The sequence below is a fragment of the Phoenix dactylifera genome, chromosome 8 (genome assembly GCF_009389715.1).
Source record: "Phoenix dactylifera cultivar Barhee BC4 chromosome 8, palm_55x_up_171113_PBpolish2nd_filt_p, whole genome shotgun sequence".
In the NCBI taxonomy this organism is placed as follows: Eukaryota; Viridiplantae; Streptophyta; class Magnoliopsida; order Arecales; family Arecaceae; genus Phoenix; species Phoenix dactylifera.
Genome location: NC_052399.1, coordinates 1,367,490 through 1,388,318, shown reverse-complemented (window position 1 = coordinate 1,388,318; position 20,829 = coordinate 1,367,490). Strand labels below are relative to the sequence as shown.

The 20,829-nt window shown below is 43.5% G+C and overlaps 1 protein-coding gene across 7 annotated transcripts; it reads right to left on the bottom strand.

The window, feature by feature from the left end:
• Positions 1 to 3,605: 3,605 nt before the first annotated feature.
• LOC103718296 lies at positions 3,606 to 20,553 on the bottom strand. 7 transcript variants are annotated; one of them, XM_039128603.1, is made up of 8 exons: positions 16,504 to 20,542; positions 15,295 to 16,374; positions 14,940 to 15,190; positions 14,724 to 14,868; positions 6,746 to 6,932; positions 6,324 to 6,656; positions 5,530 to 6,221; positions 3,606 to 4,759 (listed from the first exon to the last, which is right to left on the bottom strand). In XM_039128603.1, exons 1-8 carry the CDS (start codon positions 20,329 to 20,331, stop codon positions 4,067 to 4,069), a joined length of 7,209 nt encoding a protein of 2,402 aa, XP_038984531.1. In that variant the 5' UTR covers positions 20,332 to 20,542; the 3' UTR covers positions 3,606 to 4,066. The 7 variants fall into 7 exon arrangements, 6 of the variants coding, with proteins under 6 accessions (XP_038984531.1, XP_008805268.2, XP_008805266.2 ...); XM_008807046.4 differs by having other exon boundaries at positions 6,324 to 6,542; positions 15,295 to 20,543; XM_008807044.4 differs by having other exon boundaries at positions 14,955 to 15,190; positions 15,295 to 20,543.
• Positions 20,554 to 20,829: the final 276 nt, after the last annotated feature.

Below are 20,829 nucleotides of genomic sequence, written 5' to 3'. Positions count from 1 at the left end.
CTAAGGAGAGGAGAGGTGAATGACCGACGGTAGAGCCTGTTTTCATATAGGACATACCGGGAAGCTTGAAACCTGATCCGGCGGGCCTCTATCTCATCATGAGGGAGGGTTCCGTCCTGGAGATAGCGGGCGAACCCGTCGATCCAGCTTGGCTCGAAGTCGATGCACATGGTTGGTTCAGTCGCACCCCGCCTGGAGGCAATAGCCTCCTCGGCCTTAGCATACTTCCGAGCTCGGGCCAGCATCTCGGTGAAGTCGGCCGGGAAGCTTTTCTCGATAGAGAAGAGGAATCGATAAGAACGAGCCCCAGTTTTTAGGGCCGACATGGCTATTGACTGGTCCAGCTCACGGACTTCCCACGTGGCGGCGGTAAAGCGGTCCAGATACTCCTTGAGGGATTTCCCCTCCTTCTGCTTGATATCCAGGAGGGAGTCCGACGTCCGCCGCTGGCGTCGGCTGGCAGCAAAGTTGGTAGCGAACTGCCTGCCGAGTTGCTCGAAAGAGGATACCGTGCTCGGCTTTAGCCCAGAAAACCAAAGCCGAGCTGTCCCTCGAAGAGTCGCCGGGAAGGCCTTACAAAGCATGGCCTCCGAGGATCCTTGCAGTGCCATGAGAGCTCGGTAGCTCTCCAAATGGTCGAGGGGATCGGTAACGCCGCTGTAGGGCTCCACTTGAGGCATCTTGAACCTCGTGTGGACCGGCTCATCCTCGATTTGGCGAGAGAAGGGGGACTTGGTGGTAAATTCAAAATCCCCCTCCTGTCTTGCCTTCTTGCTGTGGAGCGCTTCGATCTGGCGCTCCAAGTGCTCGACTTTCCTGTCGAGCTCCCCAACCTGAGGAATCGTCACCGTGGTTTGCTCCGGCTCACGGTGGTCCGGGGCCGACTCGGCTTCAGAGGGTTGGGGTCTTCTGTTGAGACCTTCCCCCGGCAGCTCTCTCTGGGGGGAGGCCCGCCCTTCGTTATTGGCCCTGGAAGAGCCATGAAGATTCTGCCCTTGGAGAATCGGGCCGTTGGGAGGAAACTCCGGCAGGATCTGGGCCTGTGGGGGGAGCGTAGGTAAGGCCTCCTCGCGCCGCAGACCTTGGACGGCAGCGGCCAGGGCCTGGACTTGCTGCACCAGGGCATTGAATTGCTCCGGCTGGACCTGAGGAACCGGGTCAGCCGGAGTAGGCGAATTCTTGACGGAGTGTCCAGGACTCTGTGGGGGACGCCGGAAAATGTTGGAGGCTCCCTTACTTCTCAACTTCATGATCGCGACTCGGTCCCTTCCTCTAGCGCCAACTGTTGCTGGAAATTGGACCCGGGGGCGGTCGTCGGTTGAGGAGGGGGAGCTGTCGGTGGACACAGGTGGGTGACGATCCGTCGGCGAGCGGCGTCCTCCGTCGGGGTGCCTGCAAAAAAGCCGGTGGCCAGATCTTCCGGCGCCGGCCCTCCGATGCTTAAGTCAGAGGAGGAAAACTTCGTTTAAAGGAGAAAGGAGGGAGGTAAGTTTTTCTCCGTTTTGTGTGTCCAACCCCCCTCGGGAAGCAAGGGTCCCCTTTTTATAGGGGGCCGGATTACCTGTGATGTGATAGGGCGAGACCGTCGTACGACTCAGCACGTTGCTTGGACTGGCACACGATCAGGTGAATCATTGCATTGATGTCGGAGGTGAGGCCGTCGTACGACTTGAGCTGGCGCGCGATCGGGTGAATCATTGCATTGATGTCGGAGGTAAGGCCGGGGTCAGAGAATTGTCACGGCCGACAGGACCCTGCTAAGCTGATTTGCCGTGGAGAGCTGAGGATCCGTAGATAATAGGAGCCATGCGCATTAATTGTTGAGTGAGTCGGAGATGTGCATTAATTGTTGAGTAAGTCGGAGATGTGCATTAATTGTTGAGTAAGCCGGAGATGTGCATTAATTGTTGAGTGAACTGTGGGTTTGCAGAGATCATGCATAATAAATGCTGGGGCGGTGGCAGGGTATGGCCCTCGGCCAGACTTCGGAAGGGTACAGCCATGGTAGGTGGGCGACGAGGGCGGACCTCCGGGGTCGGGAGCTCTCCGGGTCGGACGTTCCGAGGTCGGGCGCCGACCTCGGTCGTCTAAGGTCGGCAGTCGTGCGGTCTTCTGGTGACGAGGTTACTATGTTCTGGGGGGGAAAACCGCATTCCCCTTCCTCTAGCGCCAACTGTTGCTGGAAATTGGACCCGGGGGCGGTCGTCGGTTGAGGAGGGGGAGCTGTCGGTGGACACAGGTGGGTGACGATCTGTCGGCGAGCGGCGTCCTCCGTCGGGGTGCCTGCAAAAAAGCCGGTGGCCGGATCTTCCGGCGCCGGCCCTCCGATGCTTAAGTCAGAGGGGGGAAACTTCGTTTAAAGGAGAAAGGAGGGAGGTAAGTTTTTCTCCGTTTTGTGTGTCCAACCCCCCTCGGGAAGCAAGGGTCCCCTTTTTATAGGGGGGCCGGATTACCTGTGATGTGATAGGGCGAGACTGTCGTACGACTCAGCACGTTTCTTGGACCGGCACACGATCAGGTGAATCATTACATTGATGTCGGAGGTGAGGCCGTCGTACGACTTGAGCTGGCGCGCGATCGGGTGAATCATTGCATTGATGTCGGAGGTGAGGCCGGGGTCAGAGAATTGTCACGGCCGACAGGACCCTGCTAAGCTGATTTGCCGTGGAGAGCTGAGGATCCGTAGATAATAGGAGCCATGCGCATTAATTATTGAGTGAGTCGGAGATGTGCATTAATTGTTGAGTAAGTCGGAGATGTGCATTAATTGTTGAGTGAGCCGGAGATGTGCATTAATTGTTGAGTGAACTGTGGGTTTGCAGAGATCATGCGTAATAAATGCTGGGGCGGTGGCAGGGTATGGCCCTCGGCCAGACTTCGGAAGGGTACAGCCATGGTAGGTGGGCGACGAGGGCGGACCTCCGGGATCGGGAGCTCTCCGGGTCGGACGTTCCGAGGTCGGGCGCCGACCGAGGTCGTCTAAGGTCGGCAGTCGTGCGGTCTTCTGGTGACGAGGTTACTATGTTCTGGGGGGGGGGGAAAACCGCATTCCCCCAACAGTAAGTACTTTTAACCGCGTGGATCATGACCAACAGTACATATCTTTAATTTAGATACTTATTTATTAATTTTAGGCTCAAGAGTGGATACCCTCTTTTGTCGAAAAAAGTAGATTTTATTGTATATTTATTAATAATGAAAGTGGAGAGGGACTCGGGGGAGAGGCTTTAGATCTGATCGATACAAATCCCAGGAATCTACCAACAGACATTTTTATACAAACATCAAAAGACTCGCTGGCATCCCATATGAAAGGCTTGCCTCCGGTAAATATTTTCTGGAGTACGATTTCTTGTCTATATTTTCTTTTTCTCGAGGTATTTACCCCCCATTGTACCAAAAAAAAAAAAAAAAAACCCTCATGCAAAACCTCCCATCTGTTGTTTCAAATCACGAGTTGAAATGGAATGCCTGCATACAAGTCTCTTGGAAATTAACAAGAATCCTTTTCTAAAATTTCTGGCACGACAGAGGCAGAGTATATATATAATAGGCTGCACGAGGCTGTCTTGCATCATGCAAGGGGATGGGAAAGAAAATTGAAATGATTCAAACAGGCCGCTATTCTGACGAATAACGTCAAATAAAATTATGAAACTTCTTACTCAATTTTTTACAGCTGTCCACAGCTCTACACCTTCCTTCTTGTAACCCCAAAAATAATAGCTACTGTAGGAAGACAGCCAAACAGCTCTTATACAACAATATCAAAGCCAAAGCCAGGGTTCGGAGATTGAAAAGCCCAAGCTCAACCCACATATTTATGCTTCGATACAGCGGCAAATGACGCTTACAATTATATATTGAGACATGCCCTTCTCACCTATCACTCTGCAGTTCTCAAAAAGGTCCAGAAAAGACATGAAGATACCACTAATAAGCACATCAGCAAATAACAGAAGCAGCTATCAGAGCAGGACCCAAAGGTGGATAAAGTAATCTTCCCTGGTAGCTCACAGAAACATTAGCTCTACCAGAGCAGACTGTGATCCTCAGGAGGAGGAAATCACACATCATTCACCCTGGGGTTGCCAGATCCGCTCGACGGCTTAGCCACGTATATTTGCTTCATCTTGGCGGAGGAAAAATTCTTGTCTGCACCTGAACCCTGGTTTCTTCCCTGGTATCCTGTCCTACGGTGCCACTCACCTCCAGAACCCATCTTCTTAGAAGCCCCACTTCGCTGATCAGCATATACAATTGGATGAAGGTAATGCTGACCTGATGATGTTGGCTGTTGTGGCTTAGATGAAGATCCTGAAGTCCGGCTGGCAGTGTTATTGCTAGTTTCCCCAACACAGCTGCTCTCACTGCCACTGGTAACGGTAGTTCTTGCTGAGGTCTTGTTTGTGTTGGACACCTTGTCATTGTTCCCACTTGCAGGGCAGTATGAAGGCCTAACGGTTTGGGCATTGGACATACTGGAAGCTGGTTGTTCCAACAGACCCAACTCACCTGAGAATTCTGAGGTGGTAGATCTTTGAACTGGGATGTTTCTACTGCCATCATCTGGTTCTGATGAGCGAGGCTCATGGAACTGGTTATTTCCTGTAGATGCATCTACTGGCAAACTACGGCTATGCTGTGGAGGCATCCCACCCTCTATATGATGCTGTTGGAGTGGCATGGATAGCGGAACAGAGTGGAGCGGTGGAGCAGGTACATGAGACCAGCGAGCTTGCATTGGTACGTCGGATGACTGGAAGGACAACATGTTTAAATCAAAGTCAAATTCATTCAAGATAAAAGAATAATTAACGGAGAATACAGCACATTGGCAAATGAGGAAAAATTAACATTCAAGTCATCGGCATTAACAAACTTGCAATATTCAGATACCAAAGAAACAGCAGCATGACAATTTGACTTCTGACAGCACTAGCATAAATAATGTGTTTCCTTCCTAAACCTGCATACTGCGTAAGGAATAGCATATAGTCGTGAAAGATGCAGCACATCCCCTCTAGACTGTTTATTTTGTGTGTTCATGTGTGCAAACGTTTGTGTGTGCCAGGGGAGTCGCTGCAATTTGAAGACAAACGTACATATACGAAACACATACAAGTCTCATCAGTCTCTTAACTCTTAACCTACATACTGACCCTCATATCACAGGTCTTAATTCCATCCATCTTGAGTTGGCTTTGTAATACTGCTTTGGATACACTCAATAGAGATTCATATTCTCCGTCAATCCAAGCATTTCTCAAATCCCTTCTCAGCACCTCCACCCAAGACTTCCCAATCGAGATATTAAACCCCCATAAGTGCCTCAATGACAATGATCTCACCACACTCCACCGCCGACCAATTAACCTTAAAAATTCATGATATGTAATGTGACACTCCATCCAAATCCCACTCCATCTTTCTATGATAAACTTCATAGCACATACCTAGCTAAAAATGTTTCACATCCCTTTCACATTTATAATAGCTAATTTTTGCTTTTTCTTTAGAGAAACATACCTGAAATGGCATGATGTCGAACATGGTCAAAGGAGAAGCCATTGGCATAAGAGGTGATCCTGGGCCCAGATGCTGAATAGGAGTAGGCATGCTGTGCGAGGTGCACTGACCAGAAACAACATTTAGATTATCAAGGTTACCCTCGGTATCACCCACTGTGGAAGATGCTGGGTTATGCTTCCAGTCAGGTTGTTTTCCAGTAGGAATATAAGTAGTACCCATAAAACTTAGGCCTACTTGCCCAAACTGTCCAACTGGAGAAAAATGGTTGTAGACAACCATATGAGGGCCTTGAACACCAGGGATTCCTCCAGGACTGATGAAAGGTCCAGTGAACCCTGCTGGAGGGCCATAGAACGAATCCACACCAGAAGGGCATTGTGGCCAAGCCCCAATTGGACCAGAGCCCAAAGTGGTACTTCTTTGTGATTGTCCCTGGGTGCCACCTGACTCATCATGGGGCCCAAAGGCAAAAATACGCCCCCCTAACATTGGGTTCATCTCAAAGCAGGGGAAATGAGAAGGTGGTGCTCCAGGGAAATGTGAAAGCATTGGTCCAGAACTTTGGGGGCTGGGTAAAGGAGGCCATAATGAAAGTGATGGAGTATCAACAGAAAGATCAGCTGGCAGAGCAACAGTCAAGGACTCTTCACCGGCTGATTGACCAGTTACTTCTCGACTGGTTGTCACACCTGTTGCAAAGTTTAGCACCATCATTATTGTGCAAAAGCATTAACACTTCAAAGCATATAACGTACGATTTTGGTCATGAAATAGAATGACTCATTTCTCACCTCCTGCAGCTAACCCAGTGACATCTGCACTACTGAAGCTTTTGGCATCTGAAGCAGAAGTTGGGTGCATGTCAGATCCAACTACCTCATCATTAGTAATAGCCGCTACAGCAACAGCAGATGCAGCTGCTTCAGCTTCAGCCTCTGGATCTTCTAAATTTGGACAAGGTTCATCAGGATGCTTCTCTTTATCGAAGAACATGTTGCAATCATTGTTAGCTGCAAGCAAGTTACGATCAATTTTGACATCCAACCGACATGAACCTGGGGGCCCAAGTCCATTAGAGATAGTTCTGCTAAAAGGAGGTAGAATGCTTGGTGATGTAACAGCTCCTGAACTTGGTGAAAATATGTTTTGAAAGTCAAACAGTATGACCACAAAATTACATAGAAGTGATAATTTCAAGCAGAAAATTGCTTACCAAATTGAATTTTCTCCCCAGCAAGGAGGGAGTTAATGGGACTTGGAGACGAACAGAAAGGTTTTTCTTGAGCCATGATAGATGCCATGGGTTTATGGGGCTCTGGAACCATGCCAGAAGTTACATGTGAATCAAATTGTGCTGGCTTCATAGCTTCATCAAGCTGAGTCTGTGTCAAGGCCATCACCTGAAAAAGTTGATACCGATAGGTTAAAAGGTGCACAACCACAGAAATCATAAGACAACAAACATCAGCTGAAATGACGTCAAAATTTAGTATGCTGGCGTCTGAAAGTAAAATCAACTTCAATATGGAAGATGTGCAAATCGGCCAAGCCCAAACAACTACCTAGGCCTAATTTTGTATTGTTTGGGATGGGTTTTCAAGATTGGCCTGCTGAAAATTTTGTATCTGCTTTGGCATTCGTAAATATAGACAGAAAATCAATGCTCCTCTTCTATAATAGTTACCTCTTAAAGCTTGTCTCATGACAGATAAATTCCGTCCAACCAGATCAATAGGCTATCATTTTTAAACAAGACTATTGTTAATAATGGCTAAAGACAACAAAAAAGGTAGAAATGTAGGTGATGCATCGGTTAGCAGAATAACGAATGCTCTCCAAGCAGCCAGCTGAGCTGCAATTATCATTTCTACCCTAGGAAAACTCATTTTGACCAAATCCAGATGGTGATTCCGTTAAATATGTGCTATATTTATGTGTGATATTTAACATACGGGCAAACATTTATTTGTGCATATACTCATTAAGGCAGACAGATACCAAAAAAAGATGCCTGGGGGCCTCCCACAGATAGTACAGAGAAATCATTCAAATCATGCGAGTTGCCAAGCAACAAAATGCAGAGACAATATCCTTTTACATACCGAGCTATCTATTGAAGAACTTCCATCCATCATCTTTGAGAAAAAAAGACTAAACATGCCTCAGGTGATCAACTGAGACCAAATCCATAAAAATTCTGATGTTTGACATGCGTACATAGGCTGAGCAACTAAAAAAAACTCTGATGGCAATTTTGGTGATGATGTCCTCCATAGAATCATCTCCAGTAGTCAAGAATCGTGCATGGCCTCATAGTCAACTTTGTGCATGATCTAATTCAATGGGAGCTCTTTGCTATGTATAAACAATTTCAAGGACTGAGACTGATGGGTCAATGAAGCGGGAGGACAAGAAAAAAAGCATGAAGAAGTCCCTCAAAACCCCAGCTAGACCATTTACACGCCACTCACCATACCAAAAACAGTGATACAGGCCAGCCTAAGAATATAAGCAAGAATCGTCTCACCTCTCAGATCTTTTATAAGCAGTATTATTCACATACTTTGCAACCAAGTTATCAAAGGCAATTATATTATTTAAGTCAAGGAACTCATTATCCATCAGCATATACATGCGCTTAGGTTGATAATATGTCTTCTAAGCTAGATGACTAGTACCTTGACACTCATATGAATGGAAATAACAAGGGGAGAGGGATCTCTTCCTTTATTTATTTTTTCAAAGAAGAAAAGGCAAAATAAGCCAGCATTGCTTTTCAAATGGGTTTGGAGGTTTGGGACACACTAGAGCCTGTTCTAGTGATGAAGAAAGCAGAGCAAGACCGGCAGTATAATGAAGGCTTAAGGCTTGTTCATCAAGAATAATATGAAGCATGAATTGAGGCAATTTCAAATTTGCCCACATACTAGCTATGCCTTAATTGATTGAGGGCAAAATAGTAATCACCCTAACAGAATCCCTACCACTGCAATGTTTCAAATAGTATGAGTGCTTTCGTTATTGTCAAATGCGGTGTATAAGGCTGCATACGCAGCCACATATGCAGATGCAATTCCATGACTATTACATTTCCTATATGCAGCTAATATATGTGGTTGGGGTGCATATGGCATGGAGATCCATTTAGTACTAACTAGGCACATATGTAGTCCGCTTATCACTGCGCAACCACACATGCATCTCTTCGGTATTGTACAATGACATATGTAGCCTCACTCTTACGCAGGCCCTGTGGAAGGGACAAGCTAAGGCTGATGATTGAGTTGGATAGGATCTGATTCACCAGATTCATAAATAATAATTATATTAATATTATAATTATATAACTATTTGCTATCAGGAATAAAGTATCAAGTACTAAGCACTAATCATGAAATCTTATTGTTATTAATATTGCTATTATTATGGTTGTATGTAATATATTTTATATATTTTAAAATATAGAAAAATACTAACAGCATATGTGCCCAAATACCACACATAGGCTATGCAGTCCCTTGACCACCTGCATACAGCAGTCGCCTTTTAAGAATTTTTTATTTTTAAATTCTCGGAGATTCCAAACATGGGGATAATTTTTATGCAAATACATTTTCTGCACATCATATGAAATCAAGTTCTGTAAACTCCATTTTCATTTTGATTTTTCAGCAAGGCTAAATAATTTTGTTTTTGGAATTTTAAATGACTTCGGTAGTTTTGAATTTAGTTTTAGCCAAATAATTTTTAAAAAATAATAAAATGACAAAAAAGGAAATGTAAAAACATGCCAAGAAAATATATTGCGCATCATCTAGGCATATCATGTTGTTTGGGTATGATGACATATTGTTTTGGTAATTTTATAAACACGTCAAAAACATGTTTGACATCATTTATGGCACTGGGTCATGTTTAGCAATGTTTAGCATTGCTTAAACATCAAAGACCTTTCATAATTCTTAAATTTAAAAGGCACTTTTCTTTGGAGAGGAAAAATGTGTCAAGTAATAACCAATAATAAGTGTTTAAAAAATAACCACACGCCATGAAACAGTCTCCAAGAGTCTAGAAGCAGTAGATTTTGGCTTACACTTTTGTAGCCTCTATGCCAATTCTAAAACAAGACAAGCTTGATGTGATTAAAAGCGCATGAATTAGGCAAATCCAAATCCAATCCAACTCATCATGAACTCAATTAAAAAGAAAAGAAAACAACATGAACATCTAAGTTGGTTTGAATCTTAAGATAGACCTTAAAACTCAACCATATTGGATTTGATTCTACCAGAATTATATCCAACACTGATATTAAAATCCTATGGCTGACATAATTTTGTTTCATGTTCCATAAAAATCCTAGATCTATATTCAAATTATGATGGATTTGATTCATGTCAGACCCTAACTCAATCAGACCAATTTCCAGTGATACTTTTACCTATGCTTTTCTCTTGCTGTCTTCCCTCTTCTAGAAATAAGTGCCCTTGCGCATTTAATAATCACCAAAAAATGAAAAAGTACTCCAGGAAGCATTTTTTAGGTGATTATAAAAGAACATTTTTTAAAAATAAGCAAAAGCTATACCAAACATGCCCAATAAATCATTTTGAAAAAATGAGTTGAACAAATTAAGAAATGATTCAAAAAACTCAAGGAAATTAAGAGAACACAAATTAGCTGAACAAATTGCACATGTATATAATGATTTGGCACACAAGTCAGTTTTGGCCAAAAATTTGAAAGGATGCCAAATTTAGATTTGTTATAGTCAAAAGAAAATCATATTCCCATTCCATTTTGAAGTTTTATTTGAAACTTCAAACATGCATGAAGCATTAATAGCATGCATGTTACATACAATAGATTGCCCAAAGTGCCGGATCGATCTAAAAGCAAGTTTGCAGTGTGTTGGGCTGTATTTAGACAATCAAATTGTTGTCCTTGGACACAGATAATTGGCTGAAGCTCCCCCCAAAAAAGCTAGAGATAATAATCATTGTTGGCATTTTAAAGTTCAACAGAAATCATTACTTACATCCAATGTGATATGAGGCTAGTAAATATACATGCTGGGTTAACATGTCACTGTTAACATGCAAAGGAAACATGTCTTACAGGCAAAATTCATTCATCAGAATGTACATCCACAGCACTGCAAGATCATTCATCCCATAACTACACTCAAAATGTTCTCAGATGTTCCTCTATGTTTCTGAACTATTTTCAGTATTCTAGTTGACTAGAAAGAGCAAGACAATGGAATGGAACATATAGATGTGATTATTCATATTCTCCATCTAGAAAACTCCGAGAGAAAACAACTACCAGTATTGGTATGGATATACCTAAGTGTCAATTCTCATACTGGTGGCACATTCATGTAAGAATATGCACATAACATAGACAACCATAACATGAGCTGGAATACTATCAGACCAAAAAAACATTGATGCAGACTAGATGAGACATAGGCAAACAATTCCCAATAACATTCATGTCCTTGATCTATTTGCCTAATACTGCTATGGGTGATGGGGATGACCTCTCTTACGATTAATGTATAAGATACTAATTGTACTTGTGCTAGCTGTTTCATGCGCAGCATTGTTATACCATATCATGTATCAGATAGATCATCTTGCATAACAATGCATAATATGCAAGTCCCAAACTAGGAAGCAAGGATACTTCAAACTACATGCTGTGTTCATATCTGATACCGATACTCGTCAGATACTTCTCGCTCTCAGATGCATGTCCAATACTTGACTAAAGTTTCTCATTTTTCAAAACAAAAAAAGGTTTCTAGATACTTCCCAGATACACCCGAGATCCTTCCCTGATACCTCCAAATATGAGATGTACGGCTTTCTTTCTTTCTTTATTGAACCTTTTCCTGATGAATGGTCAATTTTGTAGTTTATGTGATTAATATTAAAATACGAGGCATGGATTGAGGTCTAACAATTTAAATAATGATTAAATGATAGGCTTATAAAAGTTGATACTTGAAGCTACCAAATATGGATTATATTTTTGGATGCTTTTTTACATATATTCTTATGTATATATATTTATCTACGTATATATGCATGTATCTATGTACAAAATACTAATATTATTAATATTATAATAACATTATTACTAATTATTATAGCATACTAAGATATATTAAGGTATTATATATTATAATAGAAGCATATCCATGAGAGAGCTAAAGTGCTCTTGGAACAGCTAAGACCATTTTAGTGTGACATATTGTCTTTGAAATAGCATAGATCGCCAATGATGGTTGTTCCACCACCAACACTTTAGTTTTGCACCCCAACACCATATTCATATCTTTCAATCCCTCTCAACTCTCCATATCTAAAGCAAGCACAAATATCAAGTCCAAGCATTGGCTGCAATCAGATGCAGCACCTTAAAGGTGATTTAACTAAGCTGTATTTCAGTTGTTTGACAGCACAAGAATATCTGCAGCCACGAGGTCACAATATCAAATCCAACCATCCATTAAAGAACAAATGGCAATCAGAATGCCACATTCCACATCAATCAGAAAACAGTACAGCAAAAGACTCTAACATGGCATAAAATCTTATGTTATTGTACAGTGTCAGCCATCTCGAATACTACAAATGCCATTGCTGCTATACCTATTCCACAAGTTCATACCTAAGTGGTTGCAATTGGCAGCACACCTTCAGAAAGAAACAAATCAAACTGAGTATGCCGTAGGATTTGGTTGCACCACATTTTCCGTTGTTACTGATAACATACAAAACTTATCCCGAATATTTGGATAAGCTTGCAAACCATTCAGATGAAAGCTTTTTCTTCGATATTTTTCGTCCAAGTTCCATACAAGTTATACAAGATCCTGGCTCCTGTTTTCTAAGTTCTAACCCTTCCTACAAGACCAAACCTGTGTTTTAACTATCAAAGATGAGTATATTAAACAATATGCAGAAACTGTGTATCGGGAGGATAAACTAGTAGAAATCGACTGACGCAATGTGGACATGCTCGTCAAATATTTGAGGGTAATCATCGCTTCTATGTCATCAAATCAGATCAGTTGCCAAGAAAATTTACAATTAATTCCGTTCCAAATGAATGCCAAATGATCTAACAAAGGAAATCACTCGAGCATGACAAAAACTTTGATCATAGGAACAGTTTCTGCATCTGCCCATGCACAAATCCAGCTATTGTTGCATACTCAAGCACTGTTGCTACCACGCCTACTCCAGAAATGTGCACTAAGGTGCTAAATAAACTGTTGTAACTGATAGTGCACATGTAGAGAAGTCACTCAAACTGAATATGGAATATTTATGTTAGAATTATCTGACAGCATTAGCAATGATAGAGAAGGTCACAAGTCTCAACCCACATATTAGGGTCAGTTCTATAAACCTTCTTTGACATTTCTCCTACTGTCAATACTACAAAGGCAGGTCTTCTCAATTTCCTTCTCACAACCTTCATCCAAGTTATCTTGAGCCTTTGCTCCTCCTTCCTAATTCCTAAACCTTCACAACAGAGTCAAACCTTCATATTGACTGAGTTTCAAGAAATGTACAAGAATTGCATCTAATGAGGAAATGGTGATGAGACCATCGCAGACAGTAGACATGTTCGACAAAGTTTTCGACGAATAACTTCTATTTCCAATTTCCAGTCATGAAATCAAAACTAGGCAGAAGTGGAAATTATTATACCTAATCATTAACAATGTAAAATACTGCATCCTAATGTTACATGCACAGAATATTTGACAATAACCAGTTCGAACCATCTTTGAAGTTGCAAATAAACCTTATTCCGATATTAGCACTGACTATTATGCCACAGAAATAGCTGCAATAAACATCACAGTTAAAACGAATCAGCTCAATTGAATAATAGTGTAATCATATTTGCAGAAGTGTCACTAATAGCAACAACAACCAAGTCTTATCCAAAAATATATGGGTTCAAATTTAGAGACATTCTTCTCTAACTATTCCTATGAAGAGCAACCACCGCAGATAAAAGTTCATCTCCAGTTCTTTTGCACAAATTCCATCCAAACAAGTCACCCATATTTTAACTATCATGATGAGTATATTAAGAATATGCAGGACTAGCATTTAATGACGACCAATAGTGGAGACAAAATGAGATCGTATGGTTAGGTGTACATCTAAAATTTAAAGGAGATCGATCAGAAAGATGAAATGATGAAGAAAGTCGAGTTCAAAGGCCAAGGAGCAATAAGAGGTCTAAGAAGAGACAGATAAAAGAAGATTAGTTTTGTGAAAAAGAGTCAAAATCTGTAGGATTTGCTCCAAGTAAGGTAAGATGTGCAGAATATACTGGGATTGCATAGTCAAGTACAACAATAACCTCTAAGCGTTAGTAAATGACTGGATAAAGCAAGATATAGAAACATTTAGGTGCAAAAGCAACGAGGCAAAGCCAAACAAAAAGTAATAGAAGTAAAAGTGCCTCAAACACAATGTATACTTGAGAGCCAAAAAAAAAAATATTGGTCTTTTAAGCAGGACTTCAAATAACTAAAATGAAAAGGTATGACAGAAGTACCTATATGACTTTAGATACTTAATGGAATGGCTTGTCATAAAAGCATTAGATAGATGAAAGACAACTGGAAATTACCAATATGCAAGTTACTAGAAAATAACAAGCACATATTATTTTTAAGAAATAGAAGCAGTCATTGTTTAATAATCATCGAATAACTGTTTCTTCTTTTTTTTGGGAAAAAAAGTATCCGACTGAAGATGGTCATCAAAAAGAAAAAGTTTTTGTTTCTGTCCCTGAATAAATGCACTGTTAGAAATTTGCAAGATAAGTGGCTTTAATTGCAAAAAATTTAGCTTTTTCCTGAACTTAATAGCAGCATGCTTACAAGCAGCTATATAAACAGATTTCAAACAAGACCATATCTAATATTTACAACATCATGGTAGGCATGCTCATAGGTTAGATGCCAAACAGAATCTCACAATGAACACCGACATCACATATCAACAATACACACACATGCATGCACAAAGAAACATAAATATCTGACAAATACACACACACACACATATACATATAAGAGAAATGGGAGACACTGAATAACAAAAGCAGCAAGTACGAATTAAGCCAAAACATAAACCTTATAAAGTTACCTGCTGATTTAAGTTTGCACTGTCCCAGGAAGCCAAAGGCATTGAGGCATTGTCTGGAGCTACATTCATGCTGTCAAAGACCAAGCCTGGAACAAGCTTTGCCCCACCACTAGTTATGACAGGGACAGGGACTGTCTGATTGGACCTGTGAAAGACTGTGAATTAAGGCCCTAACAAGCATAAATGAAAACATAAATTATTTAAGTAGCAACATACTTCAAATTGTTGGACCTTGTCTCAGAATCAACATTCACTGAAGGAGTGCCAATTGGTGGTAGAGTCTGAGATGTCGTGCTAGCTGGGAATACAAGCGATGGCTCAACACTGGTAAATCCCCTTCCTTCTGTGACAATAGGGTCAGACAGGACACTGTTTGCAGCATCTCCGCCCAAAGAAGTCGCCGCTTTATTTAAGTTGGATGTAGCAGAACTACTTTGAGGAACGGCACATTGTTTGCGAGGCACCTGCTATTAATCATGCAAAAGAAACAAACATGAAGCATAAGCAGCATGTAAAGGATAACAGTGCAATGAAAGCATGAATATAAGCAAACATTGGTATTGAACTTTACCTTCTGCACCCTGGACTTGGACTTGATTTCTTTTTCCCTCTGTTCGCGCCGGTCATTCAAAATCTGCCTCTTGGATCTTACCTCAATAAAGTCATCTTCATCGCTCGGAGCTTCAATGCCTGGCTGCTTGAAAACACGGACAACTCCACTCTGCAGAGGTGCATCAACATCCTCCTCAGACCTCCCATTTGCTTTTAAAGTCCATTTTCCACCATAAGGCTTGTCAGCAGAAGCTATACTCTTTGATGAAGCTTCTTTTCCAGTGGCTGTATCTGTCTTGCTCTCAGAACTAACAACTTGCGAACTGGAAGCACCTGAATTTAAGTTATCTTGTTCAGTCATCATCCTAGTCGACCTGAAGGACATGACATCTTTCTTGCCTGCATTCCTTACAGAAATCCCTGAGGCCCTCCCCTTAAGATGTGGCCTCTTGTCCTGCCTGCCATGGTAAAAGGGCTCTGTGCCTTCTGTCTGCTTCCTGTCAAAATTCTCTCTGACTCTGAACTCAGTTCTCCTGTTGTTCCTCCGGCCCCTCCTCTGAAAGCCACCTGAATCTGTGATTGAGGGTTCTGCTCCTGAATATGATAATTTTGAACCAGCATTCTTCACATAGGCAAATCTCCTCCCTCTGACACCTGACACCATTCCAGGAGCCTGTGACACAGTCGCAGCCTTCCCTCCTGAAGGGAATCGGGAAGATTGGGATTCAGAAGTTAGCTGATTTTGAGACTCTCTATTAGCAATCAGTCTACAGTTCTTCTTTGAAGTGCCATCTTGATTACTATGATGGTCAATTTGGGAAGCTGATTGACCTGTAGATTTCTTGCCACCATTGCAAGATCTGTCTGTCTGATTCAGAGATGCTAGAACTCTTTTCTTTGGAGAGTCTGACAATGCATTCGGCTGCTCAGAATTCAAGGTTCCTGGACAAGGATCAAGAATCTTCCGTGGGAGACCAGGCTCTTTACCTGTAGAAGGTATTCCATCTCCTAAGTTGCTTTGAGAAGAGTCTTGAGGCGCTTGTTTGAGTAGACAGCCTGAAGGATTCTGGTTCAAAGAATAGGAAGCTGGAACAGGAGGCTGCACAAAGGGCATGGTCTGAGGACCTTGTGGTAAAACACTCTGAGAAATGGGTGGTGTATACCTCAACTGGCCAAACTGAAACATTGGAGAATGTGAAGGGTGCACCTGAGTTAGAGAAGGGCCAACCTGAGTATGTAGATGGATTGGCATCTGAATGGAACCTATTTGAATGGCCGGAACAGGAGATGGTATTAAAGATGGACCAGAAAACAGACCAAATGGAAGTTTAACAGGTACTTCACCCTGTGTAGCAACAGTAGATGCAGAGGGCAAGACCGGTGGGAATATGGATGATGGCATCGGCAAGCTTAAAGTAGGCGCAATTGGATTTTGAGCTGGCATTCCGGTGTTACTAGATGCTTCAACACTCCCAATAGGATAACTGGTGGATACTACTGGATCGAGAAGCAAATCTTGTAGGGCCTTCTCAGTTTCATTTATGATTATTGATGAATTGTTTGCAGTCTCCTCCAGAGGAGCATCATCTGTTCTCAAACTATCTACACCATTACAAACCATTTCTTCCATAGGACCAGGGGAATTCACCCGAGCAGTTGCCTTTTCGCTGTTCCTAGCAGTCATTTCAAACTCATCATTGCTCGGAATCTGAACTTCCACACCTTCATTGAAACCTAGAATAACCTGGTCCATCTCTCCATCTTTACTCTGCACATCTGATTGCAAGTGTTTAAACTCCTGGCCCAAGTCAAGATTTTCATCATCACCTTCAGGGACTTCGTCTATTTCCTGGTAGTTATTGTCTTCCTCATCATACTCTTCTTGCTGCTGCATTTCTTCATTATTTTCAATAGCCCATTCGTCATCTTCACCATGAGATGCTGAACTTGAAGTTGTCATTGTATTAAGATTACCTGCCTCCAAAGCCGAGGGATTGTGCTCATTGTCAGATGACACAGTCCGTTCCCCATCAGCAGAAGGTGGTAATGCTGGAGAATCTCCAGAAACATCCATCTCATCATGTGAAGGATGCATGGGTGAACCAGGAGGACTTGAAACAGAAAGAGAGGATTGTGAGTCACATCTTGGGCTATTGTTCTCCTCATTATGATCTGAATGGATAACATCGCCTTCAACTAATACTGTTGTTCCAGATTCTCTAAGATTTTCATGATACGCTCTGTCATATCCTGTCTGCCTAATTAGTTGCTCATTTCTTCTTGCATGATGATACCGTGTTTCACTGTCCATAAATGATGACGAGCTAGGGTGTTCTGCAGGAGGTCTGTAGGCACTTCTATGCATTGAGGTCATAGATGGAGGCGGAGGCACACGGGGCTGTCTCAAAGAATGACGAAACCTTGTAAAGGAGGACAACCCTTCCACCTCAGAGTTCTGAAACACTCGTTCTGCATATGGAGCATGGGGACTTCCATGAGAATTACCAGGACCCCATCCAACATCACCAAACTTATCATTATCAAGAAAGTCGGCATCAACGTCTGAGTTTCTATTGAAATTATCACCATCTCTGCTACTACTCCATCGTTGCCCACTTGCATGGCGGAAATCATCTTGCATCTGTGAGTGTTCAACATTCCCTCCTTTAGAAAATGGCCTAGCAGACATTATCCCACCACCACCACTATGAAGCTCTGTCTTAGGGAAGCCCCTCCTAGATCCAAATGAATCTCGTCTGGTACTTCTGTAAATATTCTCTTGATCATGAAAAGGAAGTGATGAGCCATTTCCACTGCTGCAATGATATGCATGTTTTCCTCTATCTGTAAATGAAGGATTTCCATTTCTTGAAGAGTAAGGCCTAGAACCTGGATTAAAATATCTGTTCATATTTGAGGAATCAGATGATGCAGAGCTAGTAATGCGTTCAACCATTCTCTCGCCTTCCTCCCAGTCCCCAACATCTGCAACAATTGGAGCATCTCTCTCCTTCACGGGGCCAGGCACCTGTTCATCAGCAGCAGCAGAGGGAAGTCGATCATCCTTTGCATTAGCTACAGTCTGCCTTTTTGCAATCCTTGCCTCCAATTCGAAGAGCTTCTGTCTTGCAGCATCTTTCCTTCTTTCCTCCTCCATAAGAATTCTCTTCTTTTCCTCTTCTCTTGCAATTCTTTGCTCCTCAGCTCTTTTCACACCCTCCAGCTTCTCCTGCTCTGCCCTCCAACGAGCCTCCCTTGCCTCTTCTTCAAGCAACCGCCTCCTTTCTTCCTCCTCCCTGGCCATCCTTTCTCTCTCCTCTTCTTCCTTCCGAGCAAGCTCAAGAGCTCTAGCTTGTTCTTCCATTACACGCTGCCGTTCCTGCTCTTGCATCCTCAGAATCCTCTCCAGCTCTGCTTCAAAAGATTCTCTGACAGGGTCATGGAAATCAGCCTGACTTGGTGCATCTTTCTTCCTCTTGAATACTTTAACATTTACATCTCCAATGCCCCCGGAAAATGGATCCCTGATGTCAAAGCCAGCATCATCAATGTATGGCCTCCCACTGTTCGCACCCAGCCGCTTTTCTCTACCGAAATTCAGTATCGGATCATTCAAAGAAAGCCCTTTACTGCCAGAAGGGAATGGACTCTTATGAATCAAGTTATTCGGAAATGAATTTCCTCTATTCCAGTTGCTGGGAAAATCATGCTGTCGGGCACGAGTATTCTGCTCTGCGCCCTTTCCACTGAAAGCTTCTGCTACACTTCTCCCATTTTGAGCACTTATACCAAAGCCCAGATCCTTCCTGGTATACAGAGAATCCTGAGTCCCACCATCTCGAGCACTGTCTCCGAACGGCAATTGAACATTATTGGTCTCTCTGCCCATTTCTCTGCTCCCACCAAAAGGCCTGACATCAGCTCTATCTCTATCAATTCCCAATTCTTGGGCACCTAACCGATCTCTTGGCTGCAATGGCGTCCTCCAAGAGCCAACATCTCGGCCTTCTTTATTAGACGCCATTACATCCCTCCCAAAAGAATCCCCTCTGAAAAACTCCCTTGATGAAGCACCACCAGCTTCAGTATCACGCAGCCCCCTGCCATCATATAGGTCAGGGACTGGACGCGACTCAAACCTTGAGTTCCTGCGATCCCTGTCTCTTTCAGGGATACTGAGGCCTGTGTCGCGCTCATCGTCAGCCCAGTCCGATGTGTGCTGCAGCCGCACAAGCGGAAGCGGCCCAGGCATGTACCCGTTCTGCTTCCGAGACTGTTCCGGAGCACCAGACTGCCGAGTCGAGCCTCGATCACCATCCGACACGGTACTGGTACTGGCACGAGAGGATCTTATCTGGGGGCGCATTTCGAGAGGTATCTGTGACTCAAATCTCTCCGCCCGCTCCTCTGGGTGCTCCTCGCCCAGTTGCCTCTGCCTCTGCCTCTGCTTCTGATTCGAGGCTTCCTTCTGTTTTGGAACTGACATGGCAGTGGCTCGCAAAGAAGGGAAGTCCTCGCCCCTCAAGATCACAGCTTTCTCCGAAAAACCTTGAGCCGGAGAGGCTGGCACCAGTTGCCCGGCAGGCCGGGCGCCTGGAGGCATGTAGGGGCTGCCGGGCCGCTGATCCCCAGTCATCACCGATCTGCCAGACTGAGCCCGATCTACGGCGCCGACTTCGTTGTCTTGGAAAGATGGCGGGAGGGCCGGCTTGCTCCACCCCATCGTCGAAGGACCCGACCCAGATCTGAGGCCGGAGATCCCACGGCCGGCAGAGGTCCCAGAGGAGGAAGGCTCGAAGCGCTCGTGCTCCTTCCTAAGCGAGGGAAGGTTCAAGGGGGGCGGAACGGCGAGCCTGGTCTTCTGCCCCGCGGAAGGCGAGCTCCGGGACCGGGAGAGAACCACCATCCCGCCGCCACCGGATCGGGGCCGTCCATGGCCGGCGGTGGCATAGGAGGAAGGCTGACCGTACGACTTATTAAGGTTAACAGATACAAATTTGCTCGGATGGGCCATCACAGGAAGAGCTTCCGGCCGGCGCCGAGCTCCCGACCGCATGAACAAATCCTAACCCCAGGATCGATCGATCGCCCGAGCTCTCTCTCTCTCGCTAGGGTTAGGGTTTTCAACGGGGATGGGGAGGGGGGAGGGGAGAGGTGGCGGTGAGAGAGGGGAGGGGGAGTAAGAATAAGGCGCCTACCAATCGGAGGGGACGGGCTTTGCTGTGACGGTGGGCCGGGTTTACGTGGGCGTAACGGAGAAGTGGAAACGGGAAACCCTAACCCCAAGTGAGAGTGCTTCCCCGAAAGAAAGAGGAGATGATGCCAAGCTGAACACTAATTTTTTTCATTAATTTTTTTATAAAAATTAATTTTTAAAAATATAATGTCAAAAAAATAATTTTCACATATTTGATTAATTATAAAAAATAAAAAAAAATTTATAGTAGCTTATGTTTGGTTAAGCATCTACTCTTTTGAAAAATATTATATAAATACCTATTATACCTTTGATAAAGGAAAAGATCTCATCCATAGTTTTTGATGACTTAAGAGT

Bases quoted from the DNA above. Each gene is read 5' to 3' on its own strand.
- LOC103718296 (XM_008807042.4), bottom strand. From the start codon at position 20,331: ATGCGGTCGGGAGCTCGGCGCCGGCCGGAAGCTCTTCCTGTGATGGCC. The intron at 6,933-14,723 runs GTAACTTTATAA...CAACTTTTTCAG, and splicing joins GTGCAAACTTAAATCAGCAG to GTGATGGCCTTGACACAGAC. The intron at 6,657-6,745 runs GTAAGCAATTTT...CACCAAGTTCAG, and splicing joins TGGGGAGAAAATTCAATTTG to GAGCTGTTACATCACCAAGC.